The following is a 25,403-nucleotide window of genomic DNA, read 5'->3' on the forward strand; positions in this document are numbered from 1 at the left end:
AGCGACAGCATCCGGAATGCTATCTGGCTTTTCGATTGGTCCGCAGATGCGCATGCGTAGTCAAGTGAACGCTACCATTGGTCGATCAGCTGATTTTTTTTTCTTTTTGTATAGTGTAACTTTATTTGTATACACCAGTGTTGCATTGGCTTCTATCACGCTGCACTTGGGAAGAAGGAAGACAGACGATGTGAACAGGTACGTGCGGAGGAGGAGGACACGGTCCTGTCCTGTGATGTCAGGTAATGAGGGGACGTGGCTTCTACCAGTCCTGCTGCTCGTGTGTATCACAGAGACATGTGTGTTGTGTCCGGTTGTCACCCCGGTTACACTGGCAGTAGTACCCCCTGGTGCAGAACCTGCTCCCATACACGTGTGTATGGACTGGAGCACTTGCAGAGTAAGGATAGATCTGTACATGTAAAATGTGGGTGAGAAGGGTAACATCCTCTGTGATCACCACCACAAGTCTGCAGCAAGATCCACAGGAGGATTAGTGGCGGATTCGTCCTTCCTAGTGGAGATGACATAATGGCGCCACACTGGGCTATTCCTTGATTTGCCTGAAGTCACAGCGTAGAGGCTGTCAGTCAAGCAGGAGGAAATAGAGCTGGAGTGACAGAGGCTTCAGATCTACCATAGCTCTTCAGCCTCATTTTGCATATCGATTCCAGCTTTGATTCCTCAATACCGGAGGAACCATGTAAAGGTATCACTGGGCTTGTCTTTAAAGGGCTACATGCACATATAATTAGTTTGGGAAGTGAACTCCCGCTTACAGAATCCCTTTAAATCACCAATTCACAGGCTACATACTAAGAAAATGATCACTTGGGGTCCAGCTACTAAGGCCCCCCCTGATCCCAAAGAACAATGTGAATTAATGGGGTTGTCTGGTTACAAGTTATCTCCTATCCACAAGAATGGACAACTTGCTGATTAGCTCATGTCCCATTGCTGGAATCCACACATATTGGCAGAACAGGGAACTTTTATCCCCAGGTCAGATGTCGACTGCTGCTCCATTCATTCTCTATGAGGCTGCCGGAAAAAAGGCGAGTGCGGAATGAATGGAGCGGCGGTCAAGCTTCCACGCTGCCGATAAAAGTTCCCCATTCTACCAGTCGGCGTGAGGGTCTGCTGATAGGTAATTACTTGTTTTCACAGGACATCTCCTTTTAAGCCTAAAAAAATCCCTTTTATTAAGGTGCAGGTGTGTCCACTGCTGCACTATCAGTATGGACAATGAACTGTGCAGCTGTCGCACATGCTCACTAGGACTGGGGGCTGTGGCACTCTGCCCTTTTGAATGGTGGGGGTCACAGCAACTGGACCCCCAGCATTTATACATTATGTCTCCTGTCCAATAAAGTTGCTTCCCTGCAGCCCCCATTGCCAGACACAAGATGTCTTCTAACAGTAGAGTTTTGTATGGATATGCTCCTGGACCTGGTGTTGTCCACCTTATTAGGGGGGCAATTTCGATAAGAGTTTTGAGGGCAACACCCTGAACCACATATCTGCAGATAGAGATTCTGGTTTGGCTTTTATCCTAAGTCGTGTCAAGCCTCGTTAAAGGGTCAATATTGACTTGTAAGATAAGTACTACCAATAGGTGGCGCTTGATTTCTAGTCCCTTACCCTCTTATGAGGCAATTTGCATATTTAACTTCCCAGAGGAGCATTGCATGGCGTATAAGTCTCCTTACTTTGACATTCCAGGCTTGGCACTCTGCACAAGTAGAAACGTTACCCCTTAGACCCCACTCCAGAACCTCTCCCCTAGCCAAATCAGATCTCATACTTTGCACTGATGAGGAACAACACCGTGAAACATGTGGCTGGAAATAGAAGGTCTGATTTAGCTTTTATCCAAAGTCACATGGCAAGGCTCGTTAAAGGGTCGATAATGACTTTTAGGATTGCTACTTCCAACAGGTGGCGCTATAGAGTTCTAGTCCTCTTCCTCTCTGGAGAGGCAATTTGCATATCGCTTTTCAAAATCCAAATTAGTGAAGCTTCCAAGTAGATGAAGGTTGTGTTGGACTTCACGCCGTACAAATCTAAAATGCCCTTTTTTTTTTTTTTTTTTTTGGTGTCTTAGAAATTCCATCATGGCTGCTGTAAACTTTGAGGAGTTTTCTGTGCCACCTGGCTCTGAGCTCGCTCTTCCACCTCTGTTTGGTGGTAATATTTTAGAAAGTGAATTGGAGACAGAGGTTGAGTTTGTTGATGGAGGCCTGAGTGGCGACAACCTACAAGACGAGGAGGAAGAAGAGGCGCAGCAGCGCATGAGAGAGCTCAGTAGGAGAAAGTTTCTTGCCTTGAATCGCCGCTGCAAAGAAATTGAACAGGTTCGTGCATGACTGTTTTTGCTGCCATCTTGCTATAATTTAAATATGTCCCGATTCATCATTTGTGTGTCTGTGTGTGTATACACACACACACACACACACACACACACACACACACACACACACACACACACGTATTTGATCCCTTGCTGATTTTGTAAGTTTGCTCACTGACGAAGACATAAACACTCTATAATTTTAAGGGCAGGTTAATTTTAATATTGAGAGATAGAATATCAAAAATAAAATCCAGAAAATCACATTGTATAAATTATATAAATGTATTTGCATTTTGCAGTGAGAAATAAGTATTTGATCCCTCTGACTACAACACTTAATACTTGGTGGCAAAACCCTTGTTGGCAAGCACAGCAGTCAGACATTATTGTAGTTGATGATGAGGTTTGCACACATGTCAGTAGGAATTTTGCTCCACTCCTCTTTGCAGACCATCTCTAAATTATTAAGATTTTGAGGCTGTCACTTGGCAACTCGGAGCTTTCACTCCATAAGTTTTCTGTGGGAATAAGGTCTGGAGACTGGCTAGGCCACTCCATGACGTTAATGTGCTTCTTTTTGAACCACTCCTTTGTTGCCTTGCCTGTATGTTTTGAGTCATTGTCTTGCTGGAAGACCCAGCCACGACCCATTATTAATGTCCTGGCAGAGGGAAGGAGGTTGTCACTCAGGATTTTGTGGTACATGGCTCCATCCATTCTCCCATTGATGCGGTGAAGTAGTCATGTGCCCTTAGCAGAGAAACACTCTCATAATGTTTCCACCTCCATGCTTGACAGTGGGGACAGTGTTCTTTGGGTCATGGGCAGCATTTCTCTTCCTCCAAACTTGGCGAGTTGAGTTAATGCCAAAGACCTCAATTTTGTCTCATCTGACCCCAGCACCTTCTCCCAATCACTCACAGAATCATCCAGGTGTTCATTGGCAATCTTCAGCCGGGCCTGCACATGTGCCTTCATGAGCAGGGGAATCTTGCGGGCACTGCAGGATTTTAAACCTTTACAGCGTAATGTGTTAGCAATGGTTTTCTTGGTGACTGGGGTCCCAGCTGTCTCGAGATCATTAACAAGTTTCCCCCGCGTAGTTTTAGGCTGATCTCACACCCTACTCATGATCAAGGATACCACACAAGGTGAGATTTTGCATGGTTCCCCAGATCGATGTCGATTGACAGTCATTTAATATTTCTTCCATTTTCTTACTGTTGCACCAACAGTTGTCTCTTTCTCACCCAGCGTCTTACTTATGGTTTTGTTGCCCACTCTAGCTTTGTGCAGGTCTATGATCTTGTCCCTGACATCCTTAGAAAGCTCTTTGGTCTTGCCCATGTTGTAGAGGTTAGAGTCTGACTGATTGAGTCTGTGGACAGGAGTCTTTTATAAATGTGACTATGTAAGACAGCAGCTGTCTATAGTGCATGTAACGAGTTGATTAGGAACGTCTAACTGGTCTGTAGGAGCCAGAACTCTTAATGGTCGGTGATGGATCAAATACTTATTTCTCACTACAAAATACAAATAAATGCATATAAATTATACAATGTGATTTCTTTATCGCCTCTCATTGGGGGACACAGGAACCATGGGTGTATGCTGCTGCTACTAGGAGGCTGACACTATGCAAATAAAAAAGTTAGCTCCTCCTCTGCAGTGTACACCCCACCGACTGGCATTAAACTCTTCAGTTTAGCTTAGTGTCAGTAGGAGGTGGACACGGGTCTTTCATTAGACCCTTATCTACCTCAATGTGCGTCGTTCCTTTTCAGGTTTTCCGGAGGGATACAGGGTGAGCAGTCACACCTGTAGTCCCACAATACGGACTATGAGTACGGCGTGTACTGCCACCCCGTATCCTCATAGATCCCTCACCAGAACCAAGATCCTAGCACACAAGCGTGCTTAGAAGTTCGGTCCTGGCTCCGTCACCCACCCACTCGCCCACCAGAGCCTGTCGGTTGAGGAGACGAGGACGTCCATCAGCTCCCTGGACGTCTCATACCCTTCTTTTCAGGTTAGTATCGGCGTGGGATGTTTTAGGTGAGTATTTCCCCCATCCCATCCCAGATCTTTTATAGGGGGGGGTTCTTGTTAGGGGCTCCCAGAAGGCGACCCTCTAATACCTGGTCATCGCCTGCATCCATGCAGTGGCGAGGCCGGGATTGTTGTATCGCGCGGTGACATCCGTAGTTGCGCATTTCTTCCCCCCCATTCAGCAACGGCGGCCCTCTGCTTTCTTTCCGGCATGGGGCCCTTACAGGCTGCCGCGCCGCGCTCCTATCCCCTGTGGCCATGTCAGCACCTTCTGCCAGACAGCTCTAAGGCTGCCGTGCGCTTCTCCCCGCGGCGCACTACCCGGCGCTGCGGTTTTTCAATGGGCACCATCCACAGCGCGGCAGCCCTGTAGGCTGTCGCACCGCTTCTCCCTGCGCACTGCTCTGGCGCCGCAGGAGATTGTTCTCTGCGGCGCCCTTCAGCGGCGCAGCCTGGTAGGCGACCGCGCCGCCAACTTTCCCTTATGGCGCTATATTCCGGCTCCTTTCCTCGGCCGCCGGCTCCTAATTTAGGCCCCGGCTCCTACTTCCGGTTTTTGGCTCTTCCGTTTCTGCGGGCGGGCTTTTTCCCACCCGACTTACTGTGCCCTGCCCACCGGCGCCTCTGCGTCTGGCTCCACCCCCTTCTTCCAGGGACACTCGTCTGGTGTGCGCACCGCTTCGCAGCAGCAGCTCACGCAGCGCGCCCCGCTCCTTCGCCACCACATCTTCTGTGGGCTCAGCACGATTTGCGGAATACAGCACCTCAGGGCAGGAGTTCTCCACCGACAAGTGGGACATCTTCCAGGACCTGGTACGCGAGTAGCTGCACTGCAGACTGACACCCCCCTCTGCCCCACTGTCCCCTAACCCGCTGGCATTTTCTTCAGGGACCTCTCAAAATGTCTAACTCTAAAGGGGGCCGCTCTCGTCCCCCTACTTCTTCATCTTCTGTCAAGTACTTTGCATGTTCGTCCTGTAACAGCAAACTTCCCTCAGGTCAGTCCTCTCCGCTATGTCAGTCCTGCAGCAACCCGATTGTTCCCACCGCCCAGGATCCCCTGGCCGATCCACCCGAGAGTGATACCCGCATTCCAGGCTGGGCCTCCTCTCTGTCTCAATCGGTGGCTGATTTAACACGGGTGTCCCAAACCCTGGTGTCCGTGGATCGGTTACCCCTGCAGACCCCTGCAGTTGCCAGCGGGTCGCAGGAACCGCCGCCCGAGCCCTCTTTGATAAGCCACAAAAGGTCCAGACAGGAACGTCGGTCTGAGTCCTCTTCTCGCTCCATCTCGCCACACGGCCCTCCTCCGAGGTCGGCGTCCCCCCCGCTCCTCCTCCCCTGAGTCAGGCGAGGCATTCTCTGATGCGCCCTCGGAGGATATTTCGGAGCTGGATCCTAACCAAATCGCCACCATGAGGGATATAGTCCAGAATCTCATTGGGGAAATAAACCAAACCTATGGCATCAAGGATCCTTCTACGGAACCCGCAGATCAGGCGGTTTCGTTTAGACGGACCAAACCACCTTCTAAATTTTTTGCTCCTCATCCTGAATTCAAGGAAATCTTGTCCAGAGAGAGAGAGAATCCGACCAGACGTTTTCAGAGGGGAAAACGCCTGGGGGTGTTATATCCTTTTTCTCCAGAACTTACCGCCAATTGGACGGTCTCTCTCTCGGTGGATCCCCCTGTTTCCAGGCTGTCCACCAACACGGTGCTTCCACTGTCCGGCGGAGCATCTCTGAAGGACTCTAACGATAGAGTTGTAGAATCCTTTGCGAAGTCAGCCTTTGAAGCGGCTGCAGCGGCCCTATGCCCAGCTTTTGCTTCTACTTGGGTTTCTAAATCCATTTCCAAATGGGCCAAAGATCTCCGTCGAGGTATCCTGGACGGGGCGCCTCCCGTGCAACTAGCGGAGCTTGCCAGCCAGATTTCCCATGCTGGTGAATACCTGGTCTCCGCCTCCCTGGATGTCGCGTCTTGTGCGGCTCAGGCCTCCAGCAATGCTGTTGCCATCCACCGGACCGTTTGGCTCAAGGCCTGGCAGGCGGACTTATCTTCCAAAAAGTCCCTCACTAGTCTGCCCTTCCAGGGCTCTCGTCTCTTTGGCTCCCAGCTGGACCAAATCATTAAGGACGCCATCGGGGGTACAAGTTCTCTTCTCCCCCAGGCTAAGCCTCGTCGCCCTCCTCATAGACGGCAGTTTCGCTCCTTTCGGCCTTTTCGTCCCTTCGCTGCGTCAAACTCCTTTTCCCAGCAGCAACAGAGGCCACAGGCACGTCAAGAGAAGAAGGCGGTGTCCTTTAGGCCCACTCCGTCCTGGCGTCCTCGCTTTTCCCAGGGTAGATCCTCCAGGCCCAGGACTGGAAGATCCACCTCGGCATGACTCATGGCAAGACTCCAGCCCAACTCCCAGATTGGGCGGCCGTCTTCTCCTTTTCAGGGACGTTTGGATTTCCGCAGTAGAGGACGCATGGGTCAGGGAAGTTGTATCCTCGGGATACATGATAGAGTTCGCCTCCCGACCCAGGGATCGTTTCTTCCAATCCCGTCCTCCAAGAGATCCCGCTCTAGTTCCGGGTTTTTTCGCAGCCATCGCTTCTCTGCTCAAATCCGGGGTAATCGTTCCCGTTCCAGAAAAAGAACGGTTCACGGGTTTCTACTCGAACCTTTTTGTGGTACCGAAAAAAGACGGCAAGGTTCGCCCCATTCTGGACCTCAAATTGCTGAACAGGAGGGTTCGTCTGAGACACTTCAGGATGGAATCCCTTCGTTCAGTAATTGCTTTCATGGAGGCCCAGGAATTTCTATGGATAGATATCCAGGACGCCTACCTCAATGTCCCGATATTTCCCGGACAGCACCGTTTCCTGCGCTTTGCAGTGCAACGGGAACATTTTCAGTTCGTCGCCCTGCCGTTCGGTCTCGCAACCGCTCCAAGGGTGTTCACGAAGATCATGGCGGCGCTGATGGCCATCTTGAGAGTCAGAGGCCTGGTCCTATTTCCATACCTCGACGACATCCTCATCAAGGCTCCGTCCTTTTCTCAGGCTCACGAAAGCCTGTCCACTGTTCTCGACACCTTAGCCCGTTTCGGGTGGCTAGACAACCGGAAGAAGTCCTGCCTTATTCCTTCTCAGCGCATCATCTTTCTGGGCATGCTATTCGACACTAGTCAGACCAGAGTCTTCTTTCCCAAAGACGAGATCCACTCTTTGTCGGAACATACGCTTGCTCCAGGGTCCTCGGCCTCCCTCCCTCTGATCGGCCATGAAGGTTCTGGGGAGGATGATAGCTACATTGGAAGCGATTCCCTTAGCCCAATTCCATTTGCGACCCCTTCAGCAAGCCATTCTGTCTCAGTGGGACAGGTCTGTCTTCTCCCTGGATCGGCCGATCAGACTCTCTTCTCGGGTCAAGTGGTCTCTCAACTAGTGGCTGACGTCACCTCTCATCTTCCAGGGCACGTCCTTCCTTCCAGTTCACTGGCAGGTGGTGACAACGGACGCCAGCCTGCTCGGCTGGGGTGCGGTTTTTCGCCACCTGACCATTCAGGGCCGTTGGTCGTCGCAGGAGTCATCTCTGCCAATCAATGTCCTCGAAATTCGGGCCATCTTTCTGTCCCTCCGCCACTGGGAATGGATTCTCAGGGGCCTGCCCGTCCGGATCCAGACGGTCAACGCCACGGCTGTGGCATATGTCAACCATCAGGGGGGGACCCGGAGCTCCTTGGCCCTTGCCGAGGTATCCAAGATCCTCCTTTGGGCAGAGGCAATGGTTCCGGTGATATCCGCGGTGCATATCCCCGGTGTGGACAACTGGGCCGCCGGCTTCCTCGGCCGCGAGGGCCTCGCGGCAGGGGAATGGTCCTTGCATCCGGAGGTCTTCCATCAGATTTGTCTTCGATGGGGGACTCCGGACGTGGACCTCACTGCGTCTCGAATGAACAAGAAGGTTCCGCAGTTCGTCTCCAGGTCTCGCGATCCTCTCGCAGTGGGCGTCGATGCTCTGGCCATCCCTTGGTCACAGTTCAGGCTGCCCTACCTGTTCCCACCCCTTCCATTACTTCCCAAACGAAGAAGATCAAAGCGGAAGGGGTGCCGGTCATCCTGATCGCCCCGGATTGGCCCAGGAGAGCTTGGTTCGCGGAGCTCGTCAACCTTCTCGCAGACGCTCCCTGGCGCCTTCCAGACAGGCCCGATCTGCTGTCTCAGGGTCCGATCTGCTCAGTTTAACGGCGTGGCTGTTGAGACCGCGGTTCTAAGAGCATCCGGCCTTTCGGACCGGGTGATTCACACCATGATTCAGGCTCGGAAGCCTTCATCTTCCAGGATCTACTACCGTACCTGGAAGGCTTACTTCCGTTGGTGCGAGTCCAACCGCGTTCCATCTATCGTTTTTTCCCTGCCTTCTCTTTTGGCCTTCCTTCAGGCAGGACTGGATTCGGGCCTGGCTCTTAGCTCCCTGAAGGGTCAGGTCTCTGCACTTTCCATCCTCTTTCAGAAGACTTTAGCTTCTCGGCCACAGGTTAAGACCTTCCTTCAAGGAGTAGCCCACGCTGTCCCGCCGTACAGGGCCCCTGTGGAGGCATGGGACCTAAACCTGGTACTGGACGTTTTGAAGGTTTCTCCCTTTGAGCCTCTTAGGGAGATTCCTCTATCAGTTCTTTCTTGGAAGGTGCCCTTTCTTGTGGCCATCACGTCTATTCGCCGCGTTTCCGAGTTGGCGGCCCTGTCTTGCCGTCCTCCGTTTTTGGTCATTCACCAGGACAAGGTGGTCTTCCGGCCCCCACCTTCTTTTCTTCCTAAGGTGGTTTCCACCTTCCACCTCAATGAGGACATCGTTCTACCTTCCTTTTGTCCAGCTCCGACTCATCCTCTGGAGCGATCGTTGAACAAGCTAGACCTCGTCAGGGCAGTGAGGATCTACCAGGATAGAACGTCCTCTTTCCGGAAGACGGATTCTTTTTTCGTCATTCCTGATAGCACGCGCAGAGGCCATCTGGCTTCCAAGGCGACTATTGCTCGATGGATCAGAATGGCAATTTTGGAGGCTTACCGGGTCAAGAACAGAGTGCCTCCTCCTGGGATTAAGGCTCACTCTACCCGGGCAGTCGGCGCCTCCTGGGCGGTGCACCACAGGGCTTCCGCCCTACAGCTTTGCAAAGTGGCAACTTGGTCATCCATCCACACGTTCACCAAATTTTACAAGGTCCATACCTACGCATCGGCGGACGCCAGCCTAGGCAGAAGGATCTTGCAGGCAGCAGTGGTGAGTCCTCTGGCCTGATGGAAGTCTGTTTTTCCCGCCCGTGGGACTGCTTTGGGACGTCCCATGGTTCCTGTGTCCCCCAATGAGAGGCGATAAAGAAAACAGGATTTTTGGTTGCTTACCGTAAAATCTGTTTCTTCGAGCCTCCATTGTTTTTATGTTTTTATGTTTTATGTTCTATAACTGTTCTCACGTTTACAGTTCTCAAGTTTGTGTTTATGGTTTTCAACCTTGTTCATTATCTCCTACTGCTTTCTCACTAACTGAAGAGTTTAATGCCAGTCGGTGGGGTGTATACTGCAGAGGAGGAGCTAACTTTTTTATTTGCATAGTGTCAGCCTCCTAGTGGCAGCAGCATACACCCATGGTTCCTGTGTCCCCCAATGGAGGCTCCAAGAAACAGATTTTACGGTAAGCAACCAAAAATCCTGTTTTTCTGGATTTTATTTTTGATATTCTATCTCTCAATGTTAAAATTAAGCTACCCTTAAAATTATAGACTGCTGATGTCTTTGTCAGTGGGCAAACTTACACAATCAGCAAGGGATCAAATACTTATTTCCTTCACTGTCTAAATATATGTAAGTGTGTGTGGTTAGTACAGAGAGCGGCACATGACTTATTCCTTCCAAAGACCATATTGATATAGAATGAAAACCTGATGGAGAATGTTTTTTTGCAACCTATATAACCAATCTCCACATCAATACCCCTGATTACCGTATATACTCGAGTATAAGCTGAGATTTTCAGCCCAAATTTTTGGGCTGAAAGTGCTCCTCTCGGCTTATACTCGAGTCACGGTAGCGGTGGGGTCGGCGGGAGAGGGGGCTGAGGCATACTTACCTAGTCCCGGCGGTCCTGACGCTCCCCCTGCCTGTCCCACGGTCTTCGGGTGCTGCAGTTCTTCCCCTGTTCAGCGGTTACGTGGGACCGCTCATTAGAGAAATGAATATGGACTCCACTCCCATAGGGGTGGAGCCGCATATTCATTTCTCTAATCAGCGGTAACGGTGACCGCTGATAGAGGAAGAGGCTGTGGCACCCGAAGACCAGCTGTCCGGGAGAAGGAGCGGGACGCCAGGAGCAGGTAAGTATCGCATAGTCACCTGTCCCCGTTCCACACGCCGGGCGCCGCTCCATCTTCCCGGCGTCTCTCTGCTCTGACTGTGCAGGTCAGAGGGCGCGATGACGCTTATAGTGTGCGCGCCACCCTGCTGCAAGCAAGAGAGGTGAGTATGGCTTTTTTTTTTTTATTGCAGCATTATATATACCGGTAGCACAGCTTTATAAGGAGCATCTATGGGGCACAAATGAACGGTGCAGAGCACTATATGGCACAGCTTTATAAGGAGCATCTATGGGGCAATAATGAACGGTGCAGAGCACTATATGGCAGATGCTCCTTATAAAGCTCTATGGGGCAATAATGAACGGTATGCAGCATTATATGTGGCACAGCTTTATATGGAGCATCTTATGGGGCAATAATGAACGGTATGGAGCATCTATTTTTATTTTTGAAATTCACCGGTAGCTGCTGCATTTTCCACCCTAGGCTTATACTCGAGTCAATAAGTTTTCCCAGTTTTTTGTGGCAAAAGTAGGGGGGTCAGCTTATACTCGAGTATATATGGTATATTATAAGATGCTGTTTGGTTTTTGGTTTTCTAGGTCAACGAGAGAATCCTGAACAGACTTCACCAGGTTCAGAAGATAACACGAAAGCTGAAACAAGAAAGGAGGTTGGTACTTTCCCATCACATTAATAAGAGTAGACCCTGTGCACACCACGCTGTATTCATCTGTCCAAGAATAGAAGACTTTATTATTATTATTATTTATTGCTATAGCACCATTTATTCCATGGCGCTTTACATGTGAGGAGGGGTATACATAATAAAACAAGTACAATAATCTTAAACAATAAAGGTCACAGCTGGTACAGGAGGAGAGAGGACCCTGCCGCGAGGGCTCACAAGCTACAAGGGATGGGTGAGAATACAGTAGGTGAGGATAGAGCTGGTCAAGCAGCGGTTTGGTCGATCCGTGGTTACTGCAGGGGTGTGAATACTTTTGGCCATGACTGTATGTGTGTGTATATATATATATATATATATATATATATATATATACATACATACATACATACATACATACATACATACATACATACATACATACATACATACATACATACATACACACATATATATATATATATATATATATATATATATATATATATTAATATTTAATACAGTGCTAGATAGCAGAAAAGCCGGTAATTCAATTACCGGCTTTTCCTATTTCCTTCCTAGACCTGACATGATATGAGACCTGGTTTACACACAGTAAACCATGTCATATCCCAATTTTTTTTTTTTGCATATTCCACACTACTAATGTTAGTAGTGGGTATGTGCAAAATTTGGGCTGGCTATTAAAATAAAGGGTTAAATGGCGGTAAAAATTGGCGTGGGCTGCCGCGCAATTTTCTTCGCCAGAATCGTAAAGCCAGTGACTGAGGGCAGATATTAACAGCCTAGAGAGGGTCCATGGTTATTGGCCCCCCCCTGGCTAAAAACATCTGCCCCCAGCCACCCCAGAAAAGGCACATTATTATTATTATTTATTGTTATAGCGCCATTTATTCCATGGCACTTTACATGTGAGGAGGGGTATACATAATAAAACAAGTACAATAATCTTAAACAATACAAGTCATAACTGGTACAGGAGGAGAGAGGACCCTGCCCGCGAGGGCTCACAATCTACAAGGGATGGGTGAGGATACAGTAGGTGAGGGTAGAGATGGTCATGCAGCGGTTTGGTCGATCGGCGGTTACTGCAGGTTGTAGGCTTGTCGGAAGAGGTCTTCAGGTTCTTTTTGAAGGTTTCGATGGTAGGCGAGAGTCTGATGTGTTGTGGTAGAGGGTTCCAGAGTAGGGAGGATGCACGAGAGAAATCTTGTATGCGATTGTGGGAAGAGGAGATAAGAGGGGAGTAGAGAAGGAGATCTTGTGAGGATCGGAGGTTGCGGGTAGGTAAGTACCGGGAGACGAGGTCACAGATGTATGGAGGAGACAGGTTGTGGATGGCTTTGTATGTCATGGTTAGGGTTTTGTACTAAAGTCTCTGGTCAATGGGGAGCCAGTGAAGGGATTGACAGAGGGGAGAGGCCAGGGAATAGCGGGGTGACAGGTGGATTAGTCGAGCAGCAGAGTTTAGAATAGATTGGAGGGGTGTGAGAGTGTTAGAGGGGAGGCCACAGAGCAGGAGGTTACAGTAGTCGAGGTGGGAGATGATGAGGGCATGGACTAGGGTTTTTGCAGATTCTTAGTTGAGGAATGTACGGATTTGTGAAATATTTTTGAGTTGAATTCGACAGGAAGTGGAAAGGGCTTGGATATGTGGTTTGAAGGAGAGATCCGCGTCAAGGATTACCCCAAGACAGCGAGCTTGTGGGACTGGGGAGAGTGGGCAGCCATTTACTGTAATGGATAGGTTCGTTGGGGGGTCAGGAGAGATGGGGGAAAGATGATGAATTCTGCTTTGTCCATGTTAAGTTTCAGAAATCTAGCGGAGAAGAAGGATGAAATAGTGGACAGACATTGAGGGATTCTCGTTAGTAGGGAGGTGATATCTGGTCCAGAGATGTAGATCTGTGTGTCATCAGCATAGAGATGATACTGAAAGCCATGAGATTCTATGAGCTGTCCCAGGCCAAAGGTGTAAATGGAGAAGAGCAGGGGCCCTAGGTCTGAACCTTGTGGGACTCCGACAGATAGTGGGCGAGGTGAGGAGGAGGTGTGTGAGTGGGAGACGCTGAATGTCCGGTCTGTTAGGTATGATGAGATCCAGGATAGGGCCAAGTCTGTGATGCCAAGGGGTGAGAGGGTCTGTAATAATAGGGAATGGTCCACTGTGTCAAAGGCAGCCGACAGGTTGAGGAGGAGGAGGACAGAGTAGTGTCGCTTGCTCTTGGCGGTTAAGAGGTCATTGGTGACTTTAGTTTGGGCAGTTTCAGTGGAGTGGTGTGACCGGAAGCCAGATTGTAGGCGGTCAAAGAGGGAGCAAGAAGAGAGATGGGAGGACAGTTCAAGGTAGACGTGTTGTTCCAGTAGTTTGGAGGCAAAGGGGAGAAGTGATATAGGGCGATGGCTAGATACAGAGGATGGGTCAAGAGAGGGCTTTTTGAGGATAGGTGTGATGGAGGCATGTTTAAAGCTTGAGGGGAAAACACCAGTTTTTAGTGATAGGTTGAAGAGATGGGTTAGGGTTGGGATGAAGACTGTGGTGAGGTTTGAGATGAAGTGGGATGGGAGCGGGTCAAGTGCACAGGTGGTGAGATGCGATCATGAGAGTAGAGTGGAGAGTTGATCTTCTGTAATGGTGGAGAAGCTGGTTTTGGAGGCGGAAGGCTGGGAGGTCGGGAGGAAGGGCTCTGGGGGTTGTCGACTAAAACTGTCTCTGCCTCATTTTTCAAGCAGACGATTGATAGCATCAAAGTCTTCAGCTGAGAATAAGTGGGGGACGGAGGAGAGAATTTAAGGTGTTGAATAACTGTTTAGGGTTGTGAGACAGAGAGGATATGAGAGATGAGAAGTAGGTTTGTTTAGCTGTGGCGAGTGTAGTCTTGAAAGTAGTGAGGGACTGTTTGAATGCGATGAAGTGCTCGTTGGCGTGGGATCTTTTCCATCTGCGCTCAGCAGCCCTGGAAGCTCGCCTCAGTTCTTTGGTCAGGCTGGTGTGCCAGGGTTGTCTGTTGATTTTGCGAGCTTTGGTATGTGTAAGTGGGGCAGCAGATTCCAAAGCTGCAGCTATTGTGGTGTTATATAGAGCGGCAGCGTCATCCGCATTGTGTATGGAACTTATATCTGTGAGAGGGAGGAGGGATTCAGAGAATGAATGTAGGTCAAGATGTTTAAGATTTTTGCGAGGGTGTGAAAGTTTGTGGGGTGGGGATTGTAGACATAGAGTGGAGAGGGAAGAGAATGTGAGAAGGTTTTGGTCAGAGAGAGGAAGAGGTGAGTTAAAGAGGTTAGATAGGGAGCAGAGGCAGGTGAAGATGAGGTCCAGTGTGTGACCGACTTTGTGGGTGGCTGCAGAAGACCATTGAGTGAGGCCGAAGGAGGAAGTGAGAGATAGAAGTTTAGTGGCAGCTGAGAGGGAAGTGTCAATGGGGATGTTGAAATCGCCCATGATGATAGTGGGGATGTCCGCGGAAAGGAAATGAAGTAGCCAGGTGGTGAAGTGGTCAAATGGGTCAAGGTCCTGCACATAAGCGTAGGCAAAGCAAGGGTCAGCATTGGCCCAGTTCAGGTGTGAGGCAGATCTCGACTCACCCCGGTCTTTCCAACTCCTCCTTTGATCCTGAAAGTCATTATTTTTTCCCCCAAGCACACTGAATTATTGATCCCGACCATCCACAGAAGAGGGGACCCTTTTGCACACATTAGTGAAGGGCTATATTGCACAGATCTCATTCTCTCTTGCTTTGTACATATTTCAGATGCCTCATGAAAATCTTGGACTCCTACGGAGATGATTACAGACAGAGCCACCTCACCTTCCTACTTGAGGTATGACTTATTATGAAAAAATGCATGTGTTATTTAAGCCATACTTAATATGGTTTTCTGAATTCATCCAAGATGGCCACCATCACCTGCAAACCGTCCTAGGCATAAATGAAGACTGGCAGCAGCCTGAAGAAACACTGCTCCAGATGTGTCTCGACATGGCAGGCTGAAGAGCTGCATTGCAAACTGATCTGCTCACTCCAACGGAATAGGACTACTAGGAAGAAAGCTTGGAGGCTCACGGAGCAGAATTACTTTTTCTCGCCACGTCTTGTGTCCCTGTTGCAGACCTGTCAGGTGGAGTGTGCAGATCGGTTATGCTTGATCACAATCCTGCTCCTCAGCCTGACAAGGAAGACACACTGTAATTAGCATTTCATTAGGCTGCAACCTGTCCTAATGCGTAACTGCTCCTCCTCTCCACACGGTAAGAGATGAGGCACTCAAGAATCCTGTTTTTCCTCACTCTAGTGCTGGATTCACATTACACTGCTCAGTACTGCTGTATATCTTAAATGATGATGAGGATGATCCTTTGTCTGTACTACAGAATCAGGAATCCCTCTGTGTGCGCTGTGTATAGGAGACTTCTTCACTCCAATGCTGGATTCACAGCTACACTGCTTAGTACTTCTATATAACGTCCTAAATACTGCTGCTCTTTTCAGTCTGTACTACAGCAGCAGGAATCCCTCTGTGTGCACTGTGCATACGAAACTCCTTCATACCAATGCTGGATTCACAGCTACACTGCTTAGTATTGATGTATTCCTTGCTACTTCTCCTCCTCAGTCTGTACTACTGAGAAACAAGCAGGAATCCATCATATGATGTTTCCTGTCCACAGCACACACATAACAGCTAGTCTCCATCCATTAGCTCAGAGAGAAAATTAGAGCCTGCAGAGAGGATACAGGTGACATGGCTAGGAATGGCATTTCTCAATGTATTCTAGATTTATGAAGTTACAGGTGTGTTTTCAATTATAAACTAATTTGTAACCAATTTCTATACATTTACCAAGTTCCCTTGATTTTTTTTACAGGATGAAGGCACCCAAGCCTGTAATACACTCACCCCAATAAACTCTGACAACGAGTTTCCAGATAATGAGGACTTAGCGAGGTGTCTAAGCGGACCTCCCCTTGGCTTAGAGGCTACCAGTCCAGAAAGCTCACCTCTTGTAGAAGGACCGCCAGCTAAAAAACGGAAAAAGATCAAAGAGGAGAAAGACCATGGGAAAAAAATAAGTCCGTCTCTTCTTCCGTCAGAGCCACTTTTAGCACAGGTAAGGCGATGCAAAGAATATAGTAGACATTCCCTTAGGCCGGGATCACACACAGCGAGATACGGCCGAGTCTCGCAGGTTAAAGCCAAGCTCTGGCACCGGCACTCCAGAGCGGAGCGTGCAGCTGCATAGCAATACATGGAGCCGCACGCTCCGCTCCGGTGCCAGAGCTTGATTTTAACCTGCGAGACTCTGCCATATCTCGCTGTAGTGTGACTCCGGCCTTAAAGGGAATGTGTCATCAGAAAATCCTCCCGTGAATGCCGGCGTTCATAGTTCGTGATTTTTGCTATACATAGCAGTGCTGGAGCACAGTCTCCTAAAGAAACTATTAAAGTTTTCACAAATATGAAAAAAATAAAAGTTCAAATCACTCCCTCTTTTGTCCCATTGAAAATGCAATTAAAAAAACACACATTTAGTTTTGCTGCGTTTAGAAAGCCCGATCTATTCAAATATGAAGTAATAAGATCGGTAAACGGTGAAACGGGAAAAAATAAACGCCAGAATTGTGTTTCTTTTGGCCACCGCAACATTGCAAAAGTAATAAGAGGCAATCAGAAGATCATATCTACCCCAAAATGGGATAAGTAAAAACATCAAATGAAGGCGCGAAAAAAATAAGGCCTGACATAACCCCATATCTTGAAAAATTGCGACAAATCAAAAACTTTTTTTTTTGTACAAATTTCAGAATTTTTTTCATCAGTTAAATACAAAACTATACATGTTTGGTATCTGCATACTCTTACTGACCTGAGGAATCACATTGCCAGGTCAGTTTTACCATATAGCGAACATAGTAAATAAAACAAAAACCACAATTGCACTTTTTTTTTCTGCAATTTCACCACACTTGGATTTTGTTTTCCTGTTTTCCAGTACCCTATATGGTAAAAGTAATGGCATCGTCCAAAAGTACAACTCGCCCTGCAAAAAGCAAGCCCTCATACGGCTATGGAAAAATAAACATTATGGCTCTTGGGAGAAGAGGTGGGAAAAATGGCCATGGCATGAAGGGCTTAAGATTTTATTTTCCATATCACAATCTGTATTAAAAATGAAAGTAAGAAATTCCAGTTTTCACACCGATCAGTAGGACTTTTAGTTTTCTGTTTATTTAAAGGGTAAAACTTTCTCATATGCACAGTTTTTACCATCCTTAAGTCCAGTGCCCAATCTCCACTGTGTGGAGACCCAATAATGGACGTACCAGTACATTCAATGTCAGGAAGGGGTTAATAGAGATGCCTTCCATTGAGTGGAGGGATATTCTGCACGATCATAGTCATTTCGATCAAGAACAACATATCCAGCAGTGCCGCCATCACATGATAAAAGAATGGACGTAGAGTACATTATGTAAGTGTCAGACTATTGAATGATAGGTAGCCAAGCGGTTTAAGATTGGGCGCATCCTTCCTTACCAAAACCACTTGATTACATGGGTCAGAGATTAACTGCAGCTTTTGCCTGTGCCAACGATAGTCATATGGGTTCGCTCATGATGGGGTCTTCAGCAACCCTCCATTCTGCCTCGCAGAAGTTAAAGGGATTCTCCAGTGAAAACAAGTTATCACCTATCCATAGCAGAGGTGATAGTGATTGATGGGGATCTGCACCAATCGGCAGAACAGGGCACTCTTATCCCTGATGCAAAAGTTGGACGCCCGACCGCCGCGTCATTCATTCATTCATTCATTCAGTGGAAAGCAGCGGTCGGACATCCAATATTTTGCAATGGGGATAAAAGCACCCTGCTCTGCCGCTCGGCTCAGAGGTCGGACACCCACCAGTCTGAATAGGGAGCATTAATTCTTTCCTCCATTACTCACGTCTGTTTCGCTCTGCTCCAGGTTAAGATTGAAGAGGATTACTTATGCGATGGAGACGAGGAGCTTAATCTTAGTTGGCGCCCTCTCAGTCCACGAGACAAGATTCTGCAATACACAAAGTTTTCCAGCCCGGATTTCGATTGATACATAAACCTACAATGTGATTACTATGAAAGTTGTGTTTTCAGCCGCCCTGGCAGCCATCGTTCAGTCTGGCAAGATCAGGCGGAATTCTGAATTAACGGACAAATGCGCCAATTTCTAGAAATCTGTGGTCGGCGTCTCTGGACCCGGATTATATGTGGACGGTGTCAGACAAGAGAAGCCTCCAACGCCTCGTCTGTACATAAGGATTGGTCTCCTGCTGCCCCCAGATACATTTCACCTCCGACGTGCCCTGTTATTTCAGGCATTTATCTGTCCACTATTTCAATACTATGAGAAGGGATCAGCGCTTTTATACTTTTCTATGTGGATGTAATGTTTTCTGTACAGTAAACGTAGAGCGTCTGTGTGTGCACATTTCATTGTATCCAACGTATCTAATCTTATTTCTGTATATTGCGACTTCCATCCTGGTATAATGGCCATACATCACTATGAAGAACACTTTCTTAAAACGCCAAGATTTATTTTCTATAAATTCAAAGATCAGGTTCATTATACTATATTAAAAAACCCTCACGTGGCCGACTGCATTAAAGTGGTTAGCCACTTTTTTTTAATTTTACTTAATTGCATGTATTTGAGGGTGCAATTCATTTTAGTAGTTGGGTTTGATTAAAAAAAAAAATTGTACCATTTGCCTTCTATCGCCGCTGTGATGTGCTGTTTTATTTAACTCAGAATCCATCAGTGAGCTCACTCTGGCAGGCCAATTAAAGAATTGTCTAGCTTTTTTTTTTTTTAAATCTCAGCTGATTTATCACCACAGATCAAAGTAAAGTGTGCAAACAGCATGTAAAGGAAAATAGTGCGTTTTTTGTAATTTTTAGCCCCAACTATAAATATTTCAAGTTAAAAAAAAAGCTGAACAGGAATGAATGGAGCTGTGGTCCCTTTAACAGTTTGTCTAATGGATGGATATGAAGCAAGTGTCCAAAGCGCATCTGTCTGGAACACTGGAACAGTATCTGCTCAGGTTGAAAAAGCCCTTCCACTATCTGAAAGGGAACATAGAGGATTTCATTGATGGAATCAAGATATTAAGAGATGAGCGGACCTGAACTAAGTTCATGGTTCGTACTAGGGTTGAGCGACTTTTACTTTTTTAGGGTCGAGTCGGGTTTCGCGAAACCCGACTATCTCTAAAGTCGAGTCGAGTGAAATCGGCCGATTATGGATTATGCAAAGTCAATGGGAATTTTTTTTATTTTTTTATTTTTGTTTTATTTTTATTTTTCTCTCTCTCTCCCCCTCTGTCCCTGAACAGAAAAGCTGGTGTTACACATTGCAAATCGCTACTGCGCACAATCGACAAGACGATAGGCGTCCACGCCCCTAAGACCTATGTCATCACTCTGCCCACGCTCCTTCATTGGCTGAAAAAAATGGCGCCAAGCGCGTCACACGAAACGCGACTTTGGTGCGAAAGTCGCGTACTGCATGGCCGACCCCACACAGGGATCGGGTCTGGTTTCATGAAACCCGACTTTGCCAAAAGTCGGCGACTTTTGAAAATGAACGATCCGTTTCGCTCAACCCTAGTTCGTACCAGACAGCCAGTGTTCAATGCTGAATTCCGAATCCCTGAAGTCCATTATAGTGTTCAGATTGGTATTCCGGGTGCACAGATGTCACTCGAATCCACAGTAACATTTTACCATGGATTCGTGTGACGTCGACAACCTGGAACGTCAAATTGCGTGAGAGGCGATGATGCCCATTACTGAAATAAATTAAGCATACCCCTCGGACCAAATGAGCCAATAAGATCTAACCATATCAAGTGCTTTTTGGACATGATTACAGCGCCGGTTTTAATGAAAAAAAGTTAGTGATGCACATTGCATCACTAACAACTCATTGGGGACAGTTCACATGATAAAAATGTGATCGGTTCCCTTTCGTTTGTTTTTTTTTTTAGGGATTTTTTTTTTTTTTTTTTTTGAGAAGGCACCAATCCTATAAACTGAAAAAGCTGTGTGCACATTCACTAATAAGGGATTTTAAATTTGGTTTAGAAAACCAGACAGTCCAATGAATGAACAGATTCCACCACATTCACACAGCCAAAATGGATTCTTATGTCCCCCGCCCCCATGCATAGTAGACTAGCGTCGGCCGCACCTGTATGGGAGCCTCAAACAATTTATTGTTGGGGAAATATTGCTATGTCTGATTTTGGACTGCTGATCATATGGTCTCCGAGAGACAAGCTGCTGCCAGATCGCTCTATAAGGGGGAGATGGCAGATGAGCGATGGATCGCACAACAGCCATCCAATGTATATGGCGGCCTATAGAGCCAGCCTATACTATAATAACATTACAGAGTAAAACGAAGAGTGCGTTCTATTGGGAAAGTAGGTTTATTGTGTTAACGATACCACAAAGGTAATTCTGGGAAACCGTATGTCCTTTACAAATCGCTCTTCCAGAAGAATTTACTCATATTTCTGCATTCCTGGCTGACGCCGTACTTGGGTGCTGTGACCATCGGACGTGATAACAAGCGAAGATTTCTGATGAGACACAGATTGAATCGTCACAATTACAGGTTCTTCAGCCAATCCAAATTAGGCCCAACTTTGTCACAGGGATGGCTGGGGATATCCGGCATGTTCCCGTCATCCCGAACTGGAACTGATAGAAAAGTACATTAATGAAACTATTAAGTTCATGTTTGAATCTTACTGTATCCCTGCCTGCAAAGAGGCGACCTGGTCTTGTATGTTGCATAAGCCTAACACCAAACTTTTTTTTGGGAAGCACATTAAAGGGCATCTGTGAGTAGGATCAGGCCGTCTACATGGGCATGTAGATCATAAAAAGCTGAATAAAATGATACCTTGATATCGGAGATCAGACGTCTTATTCCAGAGAAATCCCTGTTTTTCTTAATGAGCTGTTAAGATCTATGTCCAGCCCATAGATCTTAAAAGCTCATTTACATATTAAGAAAAACATGGATTTCTGGGGAATAGAACATCTGATCTCAGATATTAAGGTATCATTTTATTCAACTGTCCATGACCTACAGTTTTTCAGGTATTTTTGGAGCTGGCCGCCTTTAAAAAAAAAAAGCAGTGGAGTAAAACGTGTGAATATGGTGAAAATACAGTCAGAGTGATGTATTTGTCAACTTTTTTTTTCCAAGAACTAGCAGAATTTCTTGCCCAACACATACACTTGCATTCGTGGGTGCTGGTGCCCTTAGTACTGTCCATCAGTCAGACAGGAGACCTCTTACCTGGGTAACTGTAGGGTACAGCCTTGTTGTACATGGAGGCGTATTTCATATATGGACTAGCCAAAGGAACAATAGCGGCTGCAACGACAAAGATGACAAGTTATCTGGTCAGTACACGGCACACTCAGGTACAAGGGCAGTATGGGAGCGCTGACAAGCCCTCACACCTGAAATTAAAGGCGTTGTCCAACTTTAGGGACTTTTTTTTTTATTAAATGCATGTAATGAGGGCTAAATATTATTTTTGCAATTGGGTTGCATTTAACATTTTGAACCGTTTGTCTCCTATAGCCTCTGTACTCTCTATGACTGGCTGTGAACGAGTTAACCGAGAATCTGTCAGTCAACCCACTACTATGGTCTGCAGGTAGTGTTTAACTCTTAGGGTATGTGCACACGTAGGAAAAGAGGTGCAGAATTTGCTGCACAAAATACGCATCTCCTGGCAGAATCCGCAGCCGCGGATTTTGTGCGTTTTTTATGCGGAATTGATGTGGATTTTGTGTGGATTTTCAGCGGTTTTGGGCCACTGCAGAATTTTAACATGGAGGGGCGCAGAACCGCTGCAGATCTGCACAAAAGAAGTGACATGCACTTCTTTGAAATCCACAGCAATTCCGCAATGATTTTTCTGCACAGCTTTTTTTTGCCATAGACTAACATTGTACTGTACATCACAGTGCGGATCTGCAGCGTTTCTGCGCGGTAAAATCCGCTGCGGATCCAAAGCAAATCCACATCGTGTGCACATAGCCTTAGACTTTTTCTGAGCTGCATCAGAGGGGGGAAAAAAAAAAGAGCCTGTAAGAGCAGAACGGTGGAACATTTTTAATCACTTCCAATTGGCAAAATTACTTAAAAAAAAGTCCCCAAAAGAGAAAAAAAAAACCTTTACAATCAATTGGGGCACACCAAGAGGGTAGGTAACCTTTATTAAAAAATAAACCCTCTGCTATTGTTGGTAATCTATGATAGAAAAGCCAGGGATGTTCACAGAGGTCAGCACCACTAGCGACATGACATCAAGGTCTTGCAGTTAAAAAAACCCTGAAGATGTCAGTAAGATGAACCCGCTGCAGCCCCCTCCAAACCCAATATATGGGGTCATGCAGGTCTTTGAAATGTAAAACTATCAACACCTTTATATCTTCTATCTGTTGCTGCCTTTCCAAATAACTAGCATTTTCCTTCATATGAATATGAGGCTTTAAGTGCTCTGGGTGTGACAGAGCACTTCCAGAGCCTCAGTCTCCAGAGGTTCTTTCCCCACCCAGCAGCAGCCCCTTTAGGTTGATTGATAGCTCACTGTCTGTGCGATATCAAGCAAGGGAATCAGACATAGATCTATCAATCAAGCTAAAGATTCTGGTGCTGGGCGGAGAAACAACCTGAGAAGTGCTTTGTCATGCCAGGAGCACTTAAAGCCTCATTTGCATTAAAACGCTGATTTCTCAGGAATGCAGCAACAGATAGAATATATAAAGGTGATGATGGAGTTATATTTCAAAGACCATGTGTGCAGTTTGGGGATGGGAGGGGAGTTGCCCTTACTGACAGATTGTGTTTAAATTTATAGCAATAAACTTCTACAAATTTCTTCCAAACAGTAATTCAGTGTTCTCTCCTGCCCACAAGGTTCTCCTGACCTGTCAGGTTTAATAAATACTGTACTTGGATGCCTCATGAAATGCTGATTTTGGGGCCTCCATTCCAGAACTCTACCTCGTGCTGTTCCTCCGTTATTACTCCTGGTAATGTATCAATGAATTGACAGCTGGGCGCCCCGAGTCCCTTTGTGGGCAGGAGTTCTTAGACTCTGCCAGCACTGTTTGGACCATACCTGCGCCATCTAGAGCAAGTCCCTATACACTCAGCCTTTATAATTGAACGCCAGGAGGTCTTACCCAAAATACCGATGCCGACGGACACAGTGACGACGGGTTCCTTGTTCCAGGCATTTTTGAGGAACGCTCCCACTCCTTTAGAAACAAAAACAAGAAAACACGATGAAGCGATTGACAGCAGCGGTGAAAGGATCAGGCACCAAAATTCAACATGCCCCATCATCTCTGCGACGGTCTTCATAGTTGGAGCCTAGTCCGGCGGCCAAGGACTACTGACGGGGGCGCTGCAGGCCACCTCCTACCTCCAGGCATCTGCGGCTCCGCGACATCATCATGGAGGCATGAGGAACACACAACGTTCCGCCAACCAATCAGGAGAGAGGACTCCACAGGTAGAGGGCAGCGTGCTGGGCTGCCATCCCGAGGGCACGGAGTACAGACTGGAGCGCTGCGCCAGGATCCTGGCAACTTATCCGCTCATATTTCACTCATAAACATATTTAAAAACATTTAAAGGGATTGTCTGTGTATGGGCAAACGCCTTTAAGACTGCTTTTCCTCACAAACGTGTGTCTGATATAAATCACAGTGGTGTTAGAATTCACTGCTAATAAAGCTGTTACAAAAAAATGCTATTGAGGAGAGTCCCTGCTGCTGCCAGGACAGACAGACGGGCAATGACATGTCGTCACGGAGCCCTCTCACCCGATGCCCGGCCGTATACGAGCCCACACCTGCCAGCACCATGACGCCCATCACCTGTAAAGCACAGGAGTCTCCTTGACCCACACTTACTGGAGAACACGGCCATCTTTTTCTGCCACCGGAAGCGGAAGTGCGGCGCGGGTGCGCTATGACTGCTGGGAATTGTAGTCTTCTATGTGTCAGAGGGCGGGGCTTATATTCCGGACTCAATCTACAGTCTTGGTAGATAGTGTAGATACGTCCTGACGATGCAGAGATCAGAGGAGAGGGGAGTATTTTATTTTTTAATCAATGAGACAATTATCTGGGCCATTATACTGTATGGAGTGTATTATACTGTATGGAAGGCAATGTGGGGTCTGTTATACTCTGTGGAAGGCATTGTGGAACTTATTATACTCTACTAGATGGTGGCCCGATTCTAACGCATCGGGTGTTCTAGAATATGCATGTCCACGTAGTATATTGCCCAGCCACGTAGTATATAATAATAATAATAATAATCTTTATTTTTATATAGCGCTAACATATTCCGCAGCGCTTTACAGTTTGCACACATTATCATTGCTGTCCCCGTTGGGGCTCACAGTCTAAATTCCCTATCAGTATGTCTTTGGAATGTGGGAGGAAACCGGAGAACCCGGAGGAAACCCACGCAAACACGGGGAGAACATACAAACTCTTTGCAGATGTTGTCCTTGGTGGAGTTTGAACCCAGGACTCCAGCGCTGCAATGCCACAGTGCTAACCACTGCGCCATCGTGCTGCCCGTATATTGCCCAGTCACGTAGTATATTGCCCAGTCACGTAGTATATTGCCCAGTCACATAGTATATTGCCCAGCCACGTAATATATTGCCCAGCCACGTAGTATATTGCCCAGCCACGTAATATATTGCCCAGCCACGTAGTATATTGCCCAGCCATGTACTATATTGCACAGCCACGTAGTATATTGCCCAGCCACGTAGCATATTGCCCAGCCACGTAGTATATTGCCCAGCTACGTAGTATATTGCCCAGTCATGTGGTATATTGCCCAGCCACGTAGTATATTGCCC

General features: G+C 47.2%; 2 protein-coding genes across 4 annotated transcripts; one reads left to right on the forward strand and one right to left on the reverse strand.

Moving 5' to 3' along the window:
* The first annotated feature begins 108 nt into the window (after positions 1–108).
* On the forward strand, positions 109–18,904 carry TFPT (TCF3 fusion partner). 2 transcript variants are annotated; one of them, XM_069742503.1, is made up of 6 exons: positions 109–198; positions 2,105–2,354; positions 11,349–11,419; positions 15,190–15,259; positions 16,305–16,547; positions 18,404–18,904. In XM_069742503.1, the coding sequence occupies exons 2-6, from the start codon at positions 2,115–2,117 to the stop codon at positions 18,524–18,526; spliced, it is 747 nt and encodes a 248-aa protein (XP_069598604.1). In that variant the 5' UTR covers positions 109–198; positions 2,105–2,114; the 3' UTR covers positions 18,527–18,904. The 2 variants fall into 2 exon arrangements, with proteins under 2 accessions (XP_069598604.1, XP_069598606.1); XM_069742505.1 differs by having other exon boundaries at positions 126–242.
* A 1,989-nt stretch (positions 18,905–20,893) lies between these two features.
* On the reverse strand, positions 20,894–24,495 carry NDUFA3 (NADH:ubiquinone oxidoreductase subunit A3). 2 transcript variants are annotated; one of them, XM_069742507.1, is made up of 4 exons: positions 24,433–24,495; positions 23,698–23,772; positions 21,794–21,871; positions 20,894–21,186 (listed from the first exon to the last, which is right to left on the reverse strand). In XM_069742507.1, exons 1-4 carry the CDS (start codon positions 24,446–24,448, stop codon positions 21,095–21,097), a joined length of 261 nt encoding a protein of 86 aa, XP_069598608.1. In that variant the 5' UTR covers positions 24,449–24,495; the 3' UTR covers positions 20,894–21,094. The 2 variants fall into 2 exon arrangements, with proteins under 2 accessions (XP_069598608.1, XP_069598607.1); XM_069742506.1 differs by having other exon boundaries at positions 24,397–24,481.
* Between the last annotated feature and the right edge of the window lie 908 nt (positions 24,496–25,403).

This window comes from Ranitomeya imitator, chromosome 10 (assembly GCF_032444005.1).
Source record: "Ranitomeya imitator isolate aRanImi1 chromosome 10, aRanImi1.pri, whole genome shotgun sequence".
NCBI lineage: Eukaryota > Metazoa > Chordata > Amphibia > Anura > Dendrobatidae > Ranitomeya > Ranitomeya imitator.

What these genes read in the sequence shown, in the direction of transcription:
- TFPT (XM_069742503.1), top strand. Translation starts at nt 2,115, where the DNA reads ATGGCTGCTGTAAACTTTGAGGAGTTTTCTGTGCCACCTGGCTCTGAG. An exon ending in GCTGCAAAGAAATTGAACAG is followed by an intron (nt 2,355 to 11,348) that starts GTTCGTGCATGA and finishes TTGGTTTTCTAG; the next exon opens with GTCAACGAGAGAATCCTGAA. An exon ending in CAGAGCCACTTTTAGCACAG is followed by an intron (nt 16,548 to 18,403) that starts GTAAGGCGATGC and finishes GCTCTGCTCCAG; the next exon opens with GTTAAGATTGAAGAGGATTA.
- NDUFA3 (XM_069742506.1), bottom strand. Translation starts at nt 24,448, where the DNA reads ATGGCCGTGTTCTCCAGTAAGTGTGGGTCAAGGAGACTCCTGTGCTTT. An exon ending in CGTCGGCATCGGTATTTTGG is followed by an intron (nt 21,872 to 23,697) that starts GTAAGACCTCCT and finishes TTGTCGTTGCAG; the next exon opens with CCGCTATTGTTCCTTTGGCT. An exon ending in TGTACCCTACAGTTACCCAG is followed by an intron (nt 21,187 to 21,793) that starts GTAAGAGGTCTC and finishes CTTTTCTATCAG; the next exon opens with TTCCAGTTCGGGATGACGGG.